This window comes from Saccopteryx leptura, chromosome 13 (assembly GCF_036850995.1).
Source record: "Saccopteryx leptura isolate mSacLep1 chromosome 13, mSacLep1_pri_phased_curated, whole genome shotgun sequence".
Lineage (NCBI taxonomy): Eukaryota > Metazoa > Chordata > Mammalia > Chiroptera > Emballonuridae > Saccopteryx > Saccopteryx leptura.
Window position 1 is genome coordinate 40,756,351 of NC_089515.1, and position 15,484 is coordinate 40,771,834.

At 49.7% G+C, this 15,484-nt stretch overlaps 1 protein-coding gene across 2 annotated transcripts in view; it reads left to right on the forward strand.

Moving 5' to 3' along the window:
• The window catches only part of LOC136384642 (endophilin-A3), a 75,201-nt gene extending 67,281 nt beyond the window's left edge, over window positions 1-7,920 (forward strand). For both annotated transcript variants that reach the window (XM_066355074.1, XM_066355075.1), the window contains one exon: window positions 7,287-7,920. In XM_066355074.1, the coding sequence (XP_066211171.1) occupies window positions 7,287-7,492 (206 nt within the window). In that variant the 3' untranslated portion in view covers window positions 7,493-7,920. The remainder of the gene's footprint in view (window positions 1-7,286) is intronic.
• Window positions 7,921-15,484: the final 7,564 nt, after the last annotated feature.

Sequence of the window (15,484 nt, forward strand, 5' to 3'; positions counted from 1 at the left end):
TTAAACCGGCTCGTGAATTAGAGGTGCCGGACGCGCATAGTACTTGGTTCAGAGTAAGAGCCCGGGCTACGGCAGCCCTCGGTGTTACATAATCCGTTATCTGACTTCCCAGCCCACAGCAGACTGGAGGCAGCAGATTAGAAAGTCCTGAGGGACTCTTCGGAAGCAGAAAGTGACAGGTCGCAGCCTGACGACAAGGGAGGCAAGAGAGACACTATAAAAAGCAGGAACAAACTCGCAAAGGCACAGCAGTCCTGGGCACTTACCCAAAGACCAAGAGCCCTCCGCAGGTCAGTAGCTTCCTGGGGATCCGTTCCTTGTACCCTGACAGGGACTCCCTTTGACATCAGTTGTGGAGATGACCTCTCTCCCCACGCCCTTTCCCCCAGTAGGAAGAGGGACGAGGAGTCTAGTTTGCCCCTCAGGGGGGGATGCCTCTGGGTAATGAGCTCCCCAAAGTCGGGGCCAGCTGAGGCGAAGAGAGTGCATTGGGCTCCTCTGATGGTCTGAAAAGAACCCAAGTTCAGGGGCCGCAGGAAAGCTGTGAGTTTGCACCCCGCTGCCTTACTGGCCACCCCCACCTCCATCTCTGTCTCCAGGTCAGGATTAGGAAGGCAGCCCCTGAGAACAGACTCCCAGATACTGGCTTGTGGCGGAGAGAGAGGGAGGAAGGGAGCGAGAACCCATGAGCAGGGCAGGGAGTCTGCCAGTCCATCGGTGTCGTCTCCCTGGTGTCTGATCCGCCACCTGGAGTGGACGCTGTCTTGTTAAAACCTTGCACTGCTCACGTTGGAGCAGGAGCTCGGGCTGAGAGATGGACTGTGAGGGTGTTTGCCTGACACGCATCCCCCATCCAGGGCCCCGGGAGTGGGGAGGCGGGGCCTGGGCGGACCTTCCTGGGCCCTGGGAGGTGGAGGTGGAGAAGGCTGTCCAACTCTCCAAGGCCCGGGACCCACTGGCTTCTTCCCAGCCCCACTGACTGACTGACCACCCCCTGGGCCGGGACATACTCACAAGCATGGGGGGAGTGTTGGGGTGGGTCTATGACATAGTGGTCGAGAGCACAGGCTCCGCCTGGGGACGGAGGTCCCCGCGGCTTCATGGCTGTGACCCTCTGCACGTCATCAGTCTCCCGCCATCGAATCGGCATAGTGGTGGCACCTGTCAGAGGGCTTCCTGGTAACTAAATTTGTTTCTATCTCGGGGGCCCTAAGAACATTATCTGGGCAGGTGGCACAGCCTGCACACGGAGGCTGTTACTGCGTGCCCACAACGGACTGGGGCTGCCGACTGGAGGGCCGCCCCCACCAGCAGAGACCGGGCCAACATGTCTGTGTGAGCAAGTGGCCCTTCGCATCAGGGACTTGGGGACAAAGAGGTGGGGTGGGGGAAGGGCACTCAAAAGAAATTTCCTGCTGTTAAAATCGGAGGGGACCCAATATTGTTAGAAGAAACTGGTCCATATTGTTGCTAAGAGGACAGGGACATTTATTTTTGGGGAGAACGTGGTTTCCCTATTTGTATAGCTGACAGCGCTTACACCTCTTGTGTTAGGTCTCCCCCTCATTTCTCTCTTCCCAATTGTGTGGACCAGTGCTTTAGTACTAAATATTTAACAGAGACACTCCCTTTTCTGTGTTATAGTTGTCTTTGTTTCAACGTGGTCCCAAGGAGGAGAATGTTCTCCACACCTCTGCTCCCGTGATACGCTTGCCAGGTCTCAGGAGCAGGAGGAAATGGACCCAGCTCCGTGGCCAGGCCAGGACACAGTCTCTCCACCGGCCAGCGTGGGGTGGGAGTGCGGCCGCATGTTGTACGGAAGCACTCGTGTCCACATCAGATGGTCGGCTTCATGGGCACCACCTTGCAGAGATTTTAGGTGCCAACTACTGCCCACCTGAGAGTGTGAGGCCAAGGGGTTCCCCTGCACAGAACCCATCTTTTCTTTTTTCCTTTTTTTAAGTGAGAGAAGGGAAGACAAAGAGTCAGACTCCCACATGCACCCCAACCGGGATCCACCCAGTAAGCCCTCTAGGGGCGATGCTCTGCCCATCTGGGGCCATCTGTTGCTCAGCAACTGAGCTATTTTTAGCTCCTGAGGCTGAGGCTTCACCAGCCATCCTTATCACCCTGGGCCATCTCACTTGAACCAATCTAGCCATGGCTGCGGGAAGGGAAGAGGGTGGAGGGAGGGAGAGGTGTGGGAGAAGCAGATGATCCTTTCTCTTGTGTGCCCTGACTGGGAATTGAACCCAGGAGATCCACACACCAGGTGGACACTTCACCACTGAGCCAGCCAGCCAGGGCAAGGACCTGTCTTTTCTTATAGGACAGTCTCGGCACCTTACTCATGTATATATGTGTATCTGGCCCAGTTTCAAAGACCCCACAGAGGAATGGAGGTGGTTCTGCTTGGGCTTTTGGGTTCCAACCCTGGTGACAGTGATTTATTGTTTGTTGGAGGGAAAATTCACCTGCCACTCAGGTGGACAGACACTTTATTCCTTTATTCCTCTTTAACTGAACTTACTTTGGAGGCTCCATTTTGACCCACAACGGAAACAGCTTAAGCTTTTTTCCATTTCTGCAGTTGGCCCCCCTCAAAAAAAAATTAATCTTTTTTCCATTTCTTCTAATGGTGGAAAAAAATGCAGTCTTTACCATTTCAAGGTAACTGAGCCTCTTCCAATAGAAAGCGTAGGCTATCCATTTATTACTTTGTCAATTCAGAATTTAAACTTGGTCAGTTCAGTTGAAATTCCTTGTCGGGGGCCCTGGCCGGCTGGCTCAGTGGTAGAGCGTTTGCCTGGCGTGCGGAGGTCCCGGGTTCGATTCCTGGCCGGGGCACACAGGAGAGGCGCCCATCTGCTTCTCCACCCCTCCCCCTCTCCTTCCTCTCTGTCTCTCTCTTCCCCTCCTGTAGCCAAGGCTCCATTGGAGCAAAGATGACCCGGGTGCTGGGGATGGCTCCTTGGCCTCTGCCCCAGGCGCTAGAGTGGCTCTGGTCGCAACAGAGCGACGCCCTGGAGGGGGCAGAGCATCGCCCCCTGGTGGGCGTGCCGGGTGGATCCCGGTCGGTCGGGCGCATGCGGGAGTCTGTCTGACTGTCTCTCCCCGTTTCCAGCTTCAGAAAAAAAGAAAAAAAAAATTTCTTGTCGGGGATGTTGGTTTTTCCTCAAAGGTCTGTCCTCCCCACTTCTCTACCCCAAGCTGTTGCCAGGGTGGGGCAGGGAGTTACAGGCCACTGCGGCGTGAGTGAGGGGCTCTTGTCCCTTACCAGTGGCAGGGACAGCTCTTCCCTCTCCACCACTGGTAATTGAGTCCCTGTGCTCCGAGCTCTTCCTGCTCTGGTTCCGGGAACCCAGGAGTCTTAGTGAGTGTCTCTCTGTCAAATCCCGTCAAAGCCAATCTGGCTAGAAAAGCCAGAAAGCTTTGACTTTCATGACACTTCACAGCTGAGATGGTTTATTCTGGCACCAAAAAGCTAAACACGGACTACTTTGTTCGTGTGCTGGTTCCTCCCTCTCCCTAAAGTAAGGGAGGCCACCAGTCCTGGGCTTGCGGCCCCAGACAGCCAAAGGGACTCTGGGTGACAGATGCATTGTGAGATTTCAGAATGTCGTCCTGCTGGGTATGTGATCCAAGATGTAGCCTGAACTCTGGGAGGTGTGGATCCCCCCAGTGTGCACACTGGTAAGACCCGGGCCCAGGCCTGGGCTGCACAGACACGGCTGGAGGCCCTGCCCTCTGGCCTCACCTGCCCCAGGCGTTCACAATCAGCGTTCTCAGGGGAGATGGCACGTTTCGGGTTCATTTGCTGATGGAGTATGATAGGAGGGCTGGTCACTCTCCAGCTCTTAGAAAAGCCAAGTGGGCAGTGTGGCCGCGGTCCCTTGCTTGGAATAAATGGCGTGAGATGTGAGTGATGTTCGGTGTGCGTATGCAGGGAGTGCACGCAGGTGTACACGGAGGTGGTGGCCTGGGCGCATGCACGCCTGCCGTGTCGGATTTGCTGTAGTCATGGCAGGTGGCCTGCAGAGTGGGAGGAGAGGGCCTGCCGTCAGTGTGGTGGTGTCTTGGCAACCCTCTGCAGTGCCGTAGGTCATGTAGGAGGTGACATCAGGAGGGCAGGTCACAGGCTGGACCTGGAGCCCTGGGGTCTTGTTCTGGCTCTTTTTCAGAGAGAGGTGGGTTTGTGAAAGGCCTCCAGAGACCCTTATGGAAGAACTGACATTTGTGCTCAAGCCACTGCTCCCCAGGATGGGTCTGTCGTTGGAACCATGGGAATCCCCAAGGCATGTGTCCCTGTTGGGGGCTGTAGCAAACTGGAGCAGGGGGACACTCAGTCACTGTCATAACCTGTCCTAGGAAATATTCCACATTCAGAAATCCATAGGCCTAGATAATTTGGGGCCATTTCCCCCTCAAATCTTTAAGTTTGACTATTTTAGGAAATTGAAGAGTTTATTTTATTATATAAAGTTAACATGCTCTGGTACCAATGCCTGACCAGAATATAAAAAGGAAGTAATTTCATTCTTAAATACAGATGCAAAACTCTTAAATAGGAACGGGCGCAGTCTAGCCATAGGATAAAAGTGTAGAACACACGAATAGCTGTGGTTTCTTTAAGGCATGCAGCAGTCACTCAGTTTTGAAGAATCTTATAAATTTAATCTTGTGATTACTAAGAAAATATGCTGCAGTTGAAAATTGAAATGAGATTTTTGTGGGAGAAGCTTGATGCATTGCTACTGAAGCTTACCTGGTTGAATGATTTTGTGAAAATAGGCAATTCTGAAATAGAAGCATAACGAGGAAGAACTTGCTTTACTAGTTGTTAACATTTATTTTCAAGTGACAGTATTTTAAACGATACAGTAGTGACCAAAATGGAGCAGTGAAACAAAACCAAAAAATCTTTTTTAAAATTTATTTTATTTTTTACTTCAGTGAGAGGAGAGGAGAGGAGGCAGAGAGACAGACTCCCACATGCACCTCGACCAGGATCCACCCGGCAAGCCCACTAGGGGGCGATGCTCTGCCCATCTGGGGTGTTTTTCATTGCTCTGTTGCTCAGCAACTGAGTCATATTAGTGCCTGAGGCAGAAGCCATGGAGCCATCCTCCGTGCTGGAGTGGGGGGGCAACCCGCTCCAATTGAGCCATGGCTTCAGGAAGGGAAGAGAGCGAGAGGGAAGGGGGGAGAGAAGGGGGAGAAGCAGATGGGTCTTCTCCTGTGTGCCCTGACCAAGAATCGAACCCAGACATCCGTACACTAGGCCAACGCCCTACCACTGAGCCAACCGGCCAAGGCCAGAAAAATCTTAAAATAGGTCCAAGTGTTCATGATAATTATATATATAAAAAGATGAAAGTATTTGAAATCAGTGGAGAAAGTATGGGTCAGTTAATAAAATGTGTAGCCATAACTGCTGAAACATTATTGAAATAAACAATGCCTTTATTTGCCAAATTCCACATGGATTAAAAGAAAATATGTCATGTGAAAAATTAAATTTAAAAACTGGGATAAATTTAGTTGAACATTTAGATATAAATGTGGAAGAGGAACCGTGAATGAAAAGTTTGACCAATTTGGCTGTGCTGTTGAAAATTTCTGTATGTGCCAAGAAAACAGAACCCCCTTCCCAGAAACAAAATGGAAAAACCTGATGATAAGCTGGTAATCATGCTTGTATCAAACATGACAGATAAAAGCTTAGCAACTACAGGATAATAGGGGCTCCTAAAACTTTTCATATAAAGAATGATGGAAAATAAGTTGATAGGAAATGTTGAAAGTCTTGGAAAAGTTCACGGTCTAGGAATAGCAGTCTCTTCTAAGAGTTCATCCTCTGGAATTGTCACATTTGTAAATACATGTACATTAGGGTACTTTTCACTGTTATCTATGAAAGCAAGAGAAAACAAGAAAGAATAGGAAGGAATGAAGAAAGTAAGAGAGAAAAAGAGAAGAAGAAAGGAAGAGAGAAAAAGAAGGGAAGGAAGGAAGGTCCTCAAATATCCAATAATATATTGATAAAGAAATCATGTTACTGTAATATAGTTGACAACTGGTCAGGAACTAAAAGTCATCTGCAAAGACGTTTATATAATGCATACAGGAAGATTCTTTTATGGAAACAACTGTATGTATTTTCATAAAGATATTTGGAAGCATCTATGCCAAAATGTGAGTTTAGTAATGTTTATCTCTGGGTTAGTGGTTCTAGCGGACTTTTCTTTTTTTTTTCCTTTTTTTTTTTTTTTTTTGTATTTTTCTGAAGCCGGAAACGGGGAGAGACAGTCAGACAGACTCCCGCATGTGCCCAACCAGGATCCACCCAGCACGCCCACCAGGGCCGCTCTGCCCACGAGGGGGCGATGCTCTGCCCCTCTGGGGCGTTGCTCTGCCGCAACCAGAGCCACTCCAGCGCCTGGGGCAGAGGCCAAGGAGCCATCCCCAGCGCCTGGGCCATCTTTGCTCCAATGGAGCCTTGGCTGTGGGAGGGGAAGAGAGAGACAGAGAGGAAGGAGGGGGTGGGGGTGGAGAAGCAAATGGGCGCTTCTCCTATGTGCCCTGGCCGGGAATCAAACCTGGGTCCCCCGCACGCCAGGCCGACGCTCTACCTCTGAGCCAACAGGCCAGGGCCCGGACTTTTCTTAATTTTGCATGTCTTTGATCTTTTTTTTTTTCTTTTCTCTTTTTACAATTACCATGTTTTAGTTTGGAAATTAAAAACGTAATTATTTAAAAACGCTATCTGTAGAACTTCTGGGTTAGTACAGTAACCCTAAGAGGTCAGGTTGGTCTGTGAGTATTCCAGCTCTCGGTCCCCAGCTTGGGGGAGATGTCCCCAACCACCCAGCCTTTCCTACTTCCTTTTCGTCTGAGCGACTGATTCCCCCTCATCCTTGTCTTCTCAGTATTTCCCCTGTAGTGTCCAGTCTGTACCGAGCATCTGGGAGCTCCCTAAGGGCAGGGGTTGGGTCTTGTGTCCGTCCTGTGGCCTTCAGGCAGGGCCTCGAGGAGGCGGGCAGGGCTGGAATCATCTGGCTGATGAGAAAAGCCGGGGCCTCGGAGGTCAGCGAGGGACAGCTGGGACGGCTGAGGAGGACAGAGACCATAAGCCAGCCCCAGGGAGCCGGGCTGACTCCGCCTCGTTGGGAGACAGCCTGCAGGGCACTGCTGTCCATGGTCCGGCCAAGGCTCCATCGTTGCTGCTCTTCGTGGCTAACCTGTCATGTTAACTCTGCCTTTTTGTCTCCGTGTGATGTGGACAGGTTCTAACGCCGCCCTGGACCAGCCCTGCTGCCGTGGCCTGTATGACTTTGAGCCAGAAAACCAAGGAGAATTAGGATTTAAAGAAGGAGACATCATCACACTAACCAATCAGATAGATGAGAACTGGTATGAGGGAATGCTGCGTGGGGAGTCCGGGTTCTTCCCCATTAACTATGTTGATGTGATTGTGCCTTTACCTCAGTAAACTGTAACGCAAACCCGGGACACGCCTCCACAGCAAGTGAATTCGCAGCGGTGTCCTCTCCGCACGGTGTTCTGTGACATCCTTGCTCTCTGGCCAACTCAACGACTTTTGTATGTGTGTTCCCTTTATAATGTATTTTATATCCAATTGATTTGTATAAATGATTTTCTTGCTGTAGCTACATGAAAATACTGTTTTCTGTTTTTTCGCTTATTGCCCTAAAAGTCATTGTTTAAATAAATGGATGTGCTTCTGGTTGCGAAAAATAAATTGCACCCACTGCAGTTATGTCAGTGAATGCCAAACGCAAAATTCAAAATGAAGACATGCTAAATATTCTGTTTCTTGCCGTGACTGATGGCATCTGGTCTTTCCCCTTCATCGTGTTTTAGCTGATCTGTGAATAGACCAATAAATATGACACTGTGTTGGCAAACGTCTTTGGTTATTTTTAAATGGTAGGTTGATTTTTTTTTTTTTTTTTTTTGAGAAAGAGGCAGGGAGAGAGAGAGAGAGACAGAAACACTGAGCTGCTCCTGTATGTGCCCTGACTGGGGAATTGAACTGACAACCTCCGTGCTCCAGGATGACGCTCCAACCAACTGAGCTGTCCAGACAGGGCTTAATTTCTTTTGATTTATTGTTTCAGAGAGACAAGAGAAAGGAAGGGGAAGAGAGGGCAGGGGAAGGGGAGCATTCATTTGTTGTTCCACTCAGTTGTGTACTCATCGGTTGCTTCACGTGTGTGCCCTGACCAGGGATTGAACCTGCAATCTTGTTGTTTTGGGACAATGCTCTCAACCGACTGAGCTAACTGGCCAGGGCTGGTAGGCTGATATTTAAGTGCAGTCTTCCAGCTGCAAACCTCTGTGCCCCATGGCTGAGCAGGGGTCACCACAGGGATGCTTAGCCATTTGCTACTGGCCACGTCAGCAGGCCCAAAGAGTGGGCCCTCACTTCGCACCTGACTCAGACATTGCACACCCTCCTTCCAGCTCGGGATGGAAAACCCGCTGTGCACTGTTGAGTTTATCAATGAAAGAGCCTTCCTCAGGCTCTCCTCCAAGTCCACCTCAGAGCAGAAATGCCGATCTGACCCCTGAGTCTAGAGACAGGCCTGTGTGCCAACCAGTGCCTCCTTGTCCTCATGGAGGACTGGGCCTGTCTGCAGAGGGCACGCGTGGTCAGTCACTGCTGGCCGTGCTGTGTGCTTGCAGATAAAGACCCTGCTCCGTGGGGGAAGTCCGGGGTGCTTCGGGGCCTCCCGTGACTGGGTGGGTAAGTCCGTCTGATCGTGGGGTTTGAATGTGATAACCTCTGGCCCAGAAATCTGAGCTACATTTTCCACTGTTGCCTTCTCCAATGATAAGATGGATTACGTTTCCATATTTCTCTTTTGTCTTTTCAGTTTTTATTTATTTATTGACTTGAGGGGGTAGGAAAGAGAGAGAGAAACAGTGACTCGTCCCACTTGTTCCACTTATGCATTCATTGCTTGATTCTTTTATGCGCCCTGACTGGGGATCAAACCTGCAACCTTGGCGCATCGGGATGATGCTCTAACCAACTGAGCTACCCGGCCAGGGTCAGTTGGTTTTTAGTCAAGCCTCCTTAAATGCCAATGTCTGGCACATGTGTGCAGGAACTTTGAGAATGAGGCAGCGGGGGGGGGGGGGGTATTCAGGGACTAAAGTATCACACGGGAGAGACTCAGAGTGGGTCCAAGGTGTGGATCTTTGGACCCTGGTGTATGGGCATTTGTGTCTTTCTCTGGGACAATTTTCTATAGTTCCTGATAAGACCCATGTTAGAATGGCTGCGGGTTCAGCCCCAATGCTGCACATGTTAAGTAGTGTTTGCTCCCTCTGTTGTGTTTGTCAGTTATGCCTGTCACCCCCGTTAGGCTATTTCCCCGGCTGGGATGAGAAGCTCTGATTTTCCACCCGGGTCCAAGGCTGGTTGACCTAGAGGTAGCATGACTTTCCTGCACGAACATCCCTCCGCGGCCTCTGCCCCCACATACTTGTGTGTGTTTGTCTTGGAGGTTCAGGTTGCAGCTTTACCTATAGAGATGGGTGGGCTTTATTGTTCGGTGAAAAATAAAAGGGGGCTTCTGTTTCATTGGAGGAAAACTGCATCTCACACATCTGTCTTGGGAACTGGGCTGTGTGGGAACCCAGAGCAGAGGTGACACATTGCAGGATAGCTGAGATGGTTTAGATAAGAGCTTCTCCTCTCTTCCTGTGTATTAAACTCTGGACTACTTCAAAATATATGTCTGGATCTCATTCCTACAATGTTTTTTATTGATTTTTTTTTTTTTAAGAAAGAGAGGCAGACACACACACACAGAGAAACATCAATTTCATGCCACTCATTCATGCCATCATTGGTTGATTCTTGTATGTGCCCTGACCGATGATTGAACCCACAACCTCAGCATGTCTGGACAATGCTCTAACCACCTGAGCTACCTGGCCAGGGCCCCTAAATTTTTTTATTTTTGACAGAGACAGAGAGGTAGAGAGGAACAGATAGGGACAAACAGACAGGAAGAGAGAGAGATGAGAAGCATCAATTCTTCATTGCAGCATCTTAGTTGTTCATTGATTGCTTTGTTCATTGACTGCTTTCTCATACGTACCTTGACGGGAGGGGGGGACTTTACAGTAGAACAAGTGACCCCTTGCTCAAGCCAGTGACCTTGGGCTCAAGCCAGTGACCTTGGGCCTCAAGCCAGTGACTATGGGGTCATGTCTATGATCCCATGCTCAAGCAAGTGACCCTGCACTCAAGCTGGACGAGCCCACGCTCAAGCCAGCGACCTTGGGGTTTTGAACCTGGGTCCTCCATGTCCCAGTCTGATGTTTTATCCACTACAAAGGCCCCTACATTTTGATTTAAGTGATTGGGGGTTAACTTGTACCTTGGTCATTTTTTAAAGCCCCTCAAATGATTCTAAGGTACAGTCAGGATTGAGAGCAGCACTGTAGATGAACAGACATTGGCACCCTAAGCAATACGGGGTGGTGAACTAGGCAAGTACTGACGGTGAGTCCAACGAACAGCACCCGTCTCTCCCTCCTGAGACAAACTGAGGCAACAGAGTTAAAACAGACGAGGGCTGATATAAACCTGTCATTAAGAAGTGAAGTCAGGGGATGTAGCTTCAATTGAGAGCCAAAGGGTCTGCTAACTGAGCCCACAGTCATCAGAGGGTCACTTGTCCCAGAGGGGCTGGACTGCCACACCTCCGCCCACAGGGACAGAGCCCTTGACCTTGAGTTTGCTGCAGGCAGCAAGGAGCACACATTTCCTGCTCCACCTCTGAAGGCGGAAGAGGGATAGTGATGTTGTAGACCTGTACTAGTTATGCTTTTGTATATCTGTCACGTGATTTATTTTCAGACTGCTCCTTCTTGGCAGGGTCAAAGGAGGTTGTTCGCATTGCACAGCGCTCTTCCCTCATCATGGACGCCATTGTTGCCATGGCTGCTGCTGCGTCTCAACCCTCTGAGTCTCAGTTGTGGGGCGATTCCCTTCCCCAGTTTCCAGCATCTATATAGAACTTTCTGTCATCCCCAGGTCGTGATGTCAGTAGGGAATTGGGTGGCTCGAGTAACACATTTGGGCTCAAACTGTGGTCTTGCACAATTTGGTCTCTACCTGACCTCTACATCAATAACAGTTTTTAAAATTTTTTTCTCCTTTTTTCTTATTTATGCTTTGCAGGACACGGGACAGTTTGTTCTGTTTGCCTGATCCCATACATGAATTTGGGATATTTGTTTCATGATATCTTTTGGTTTCTTTCATCATGTTTTTTTTTTTTTTTAAAACAACAATAAAAATACACTGCTCTGGTTCATATTTAATGAAGCAGCATTTAGCAATTTCATGGGAAATGAAGAGTCAGTCCCCCTCCGGTTTTGATGGTAAACCAGAGACCAGGCTGGATGATGTCAGACTTGCCATGAGGATCTAGGGTCCTTGGGTGTGTCTTTCAGGCTGAAGTTCATGGTAGAAGAGCAAAGACCAGAGCTGAGGAAACATCTGTGTGGCCAGAGCCACTGAGCTGTAGGAGCAAGGGGTCGTCAAACTTTTTATAAAAACCGCCTACTTTTGCAGTGCTGGTCGACCTGGTCCCTACCGCCCACTAGTGGGCGTTCCAGCTTTTATGATGGGCCAATCCCGGCGCTGTTTGGTTGCACGGTAGGGACCAGGTTGACCAGCACTGCAAAAGTGGGCGGTTTTTATAAAAAGTTTGACGACCTCTGATTGCTGCCTGTTTTTTTTTTTTGTTTGTGTTTATTTTGTTTTGTTTTTAGACCTTTGATGTTTTCACTGTTTAGGGGGAATTGTAACACATTACATGCACATTAAAGAGCCTGTAGAAATTCCTTTCCTGATAAACAGAGGCATGCACAGAGGGTGAATGGATGGGGCAGCCAGCTGTTTTGTCCACACTGTCAATTCCCAGGACGTCAAGTATGCCAACAGGTCCCAGAACCCAATCTCCCGCTCAGGTTGATTTCCTGATTCTAGACCTCCAGGCATTTCCAGCTCAAAACATTCTAGGCGAAGCCATTGTTTGGGCATTGCACCCTCCACCCGATATGATCCTCCTCCTCTTATGTGTCCTTCATTGGTGAATGGCACTGATGGCCACTCTCTTCCCTGGGCCTGTGTCAGAAATTGGGGTACCAGCTTTGACTGTCTCTTCTCCATACTCTTTTTTTTTTTTTTTTTAGTGAGGAGGGGAGGCAGAGACAGACTCCTGCATGTGCTCTGACCGGGATCCACCTGGGAAACCCTTTAGGGGGTGATGCTCTGCCCACATGGGGCATTGCTCTGTTGCTCAGCAACTGAGCTCTTCTTAGCATCTGAGGCAGATGCCATGAAACCATCCTCAGAGCTCGGGGCCAACTCGCTCCAATTGAGCCATGGCTGCAGGAGGGGGAGAGAGAGAAAGAGAGAAGAAGGTGAGAAGGGGAGGGGTGGAGAAGCAGATGGGCACTTCTCCTGTGTGCCCTGACCAGTAATCGAGCCTGGGACTTTCACATGCTTGGCCGATGCTCTACCACTGAGCCAACCTGCCAGGGCCTCCCCCATACTCTTTAAATCTTTCCTCAGGAGGCATCAGTTCTACCTCTCTATCAACTCTCAAATTGTTTCTATTTCCTTTTATCCTCACTACCACTTATGCATGGTTAGGCTGTCATTTATCGCATGGCATCTGATTTACTCCTTCAGGGCAGTGGCTATATCTTCTGCCATGTGCTCCTGGGACCTAGCATGTGCTGGACACAAAATAGATGTCCAGTTAATTGGCATTACACTGCACTGCCTGTGGCCGAGTTGTGCATTAGGCCTAAAGCTGACCCAGTATGGATGGTGGGATCTGCGGAAAATTAGTTCTTCACATTCATCATAGAACGTTTGTTACCCGAGTCTTGGTAGAGAAGGGATAAAAGTGCTTAATTGGCTATCCAGACCCTCCCAAAGTTAAGTGTGTTTTGCAAAACTTAATACATAGAAATGTTTTGATTGAACTTATAGTTGAGAAAGGCTTCTCAAGTATTCCTTTGTGGTGTTTCCAACCCAAATATTGTCAAGCAGGGAGAGTCCAGAACGCGCAGGGAAGCAGACTAAACAGGCGGGCCTCACTTGTGGTACAGGCTGAGCGACGCGCCATCCGCGCCACAGCAGACACTCGCGTGTGTGGCTCCTGACAGTGTGCAAGAACATGGGCCTCGCGTTCTAAAACAATGACGTGCAGAGGGCACTTTGCACTCTGTTCTTCTTGCTCAGAGTAATCTATTCTGGAAGAAAACCTTGGTCTCCTGGAGAGGTCCGAGATGAGGTTCTAGATGTCAATTTTCCAGAAAGCCAAGCGCGAATAGTTGAAGGACTATGTATCGCTTGGTGTGTTCTTTTTAAGTTTAACCCTCTTGTGAGTGAATATTTTTTTCTCAGAAGTAGCATGAGCTCCGACACCTCCATGCAGAGTCTGTAATGGACAGACGTGTTCACAGATGACCTGGGTGTGGGGACAGGAGCACACTCACACACAGCGACACTCTGATGGTCTCTGGCCCCATGAGGTACACAAAGCTGTATCAGGCCATGTTCTCTTTACTACTTAGTGCCTCCTACCGCATTCCGAAGCACTCTTCTGCTGTTCCTATACCCTTTCTTATTTATTTATTTATTTATTGTATTTTTCTGAAGTGAGAAGCAGGGTGGGGGGTGGGGACAGACAGACTCCCTCATGCATCTGACCCGGATCCACCCACATGCCCACCAGGGGGCGATGCTCAGCCCATTTGGGGCATTGCTCTGCTGCAATCTGAGTCATTCTAGCGCCTGAGGTGGAGGCCATGGAGCCATCCTCAGCGCCAGGGCTAACTTTGCTCCAATGGAATCTTGGCTGCGGGAGGGGAAGAGAGAGATATAAAAAGAAGAGGGGAAAGGGTGGAGAAGCAGATGGGTGCTTTTGGCCCGGGATCAAACCCGGGATTTCCACATACTTGGGCTGACACTCTACTGCTGAGCCAACCGGCCAGGGCTAGCAGGCATTCTGTCTCTTTCTAATTTCTAGCCTCAGATTTAGTCTTGAAAACTAGATAAACAAGTTAGAACTATGTGCAAAGTGAGGACTTATAGTCTCAAGTAAGACCTAGGTCTTTGCTTCTGTGCCGTAGGCTTAAATCTGGTGTTGGCTGGATGGCCGGGGCCCTGTCTGTGGTGGTGGTGGCACTAGGGAGAGAGTGCCAATGTTGTGTTCCAGATTAGGAAGTTGTTGCTGCATTATACAGCAAAGTGTAAAAACAACCGCAGAAACTACATTGGAAGGGCCTGCTGGAACTTTCTAATCCTATACTTTCATAATACGAAGAAATTTGATGGTCAGAGATGTGAAGGAACTCGCCCAGAGTTCCCTAGTTTGTCGCAAGCCGGTCCCAGCGGTGGGTTCCTTACTATAGGTCTGGTTCTCTACACCTACCTTCTGCCTTGAGGGGGAGGAGAGAAGGGCTTTGTCAAGGGCAGAGTGAGATGAGGTCAAGGGCACTAGCAAATCTCTTCCCAGGGGACGGTTTTGTTCACTCTCCGCAGTGGAGTCTGTGTGGATGTGCTTTTGTGTATGCACTGAAGTGAGAGCCACACACATCTGAGTCAGGCCGACACCTTCCCAGCCCTGGAGGCCAGACAGGAAATGGCCTTGGTTCGGGGCCTGGAGAGTTTGCTGGCCCAATTCTGTTCCTTCGAGCACTTAAGCGGACTCTAGCCCTCCCTTGCCCCACCACCAATTATTTGGAACTTTCTAGAAAGCCCAACACCACCCTCACCCCCCTGACAGAGATATTGATCGGTTTAGACCTCCAGCGAGCTCCTGACTTGAAATCATGTATCTGACACCCCAAGGTGCTCCCAGGATCTCAGTGCAGGACGAGAGGAGAAACCGAGAACGAGGGTGTGCACGCCACGCACGCAGAGCTTCTCCCCGGTAGAAGCGCCTCCTGTCATACCTCCTTCCAGTGACCACTTTCGCTTAGGAGGCAGGAGAGCAACCAGATGAAGACTTGAATACAATTTATAAAGCAAATTTCTGTTCTAAAGAAGGACCCCACTCTGGGCAGGCAGAGTCATCGCCACTACCCAAGCCTGCATTCTGTGTGATCTGCCTCTCCCCCACCAGTGTCAGAGATCCTATCTCCACCCCCCAGTATTGCCGACGGCCCCGACCAGAGAAACACAGGGCTACCTTTGTATGGAGAGTCCCATTGGGGTAGTTAGGTGGTGACATTGGACAGGACCTGTAAGGTCCGATCAGCCCTCCCCGAGTGCGGTCCCTCCATGGCTCCCAGTTATCTTAATTCATAGGGCTTTATCCATGTATGAGGACTGTTTGACCTGCTAGAGCAGGGGTCGGGAACCTTTTTGGCTGAGAGAGCCATGAACGCCACATATTTTAAAATGTAATTCCGTGAG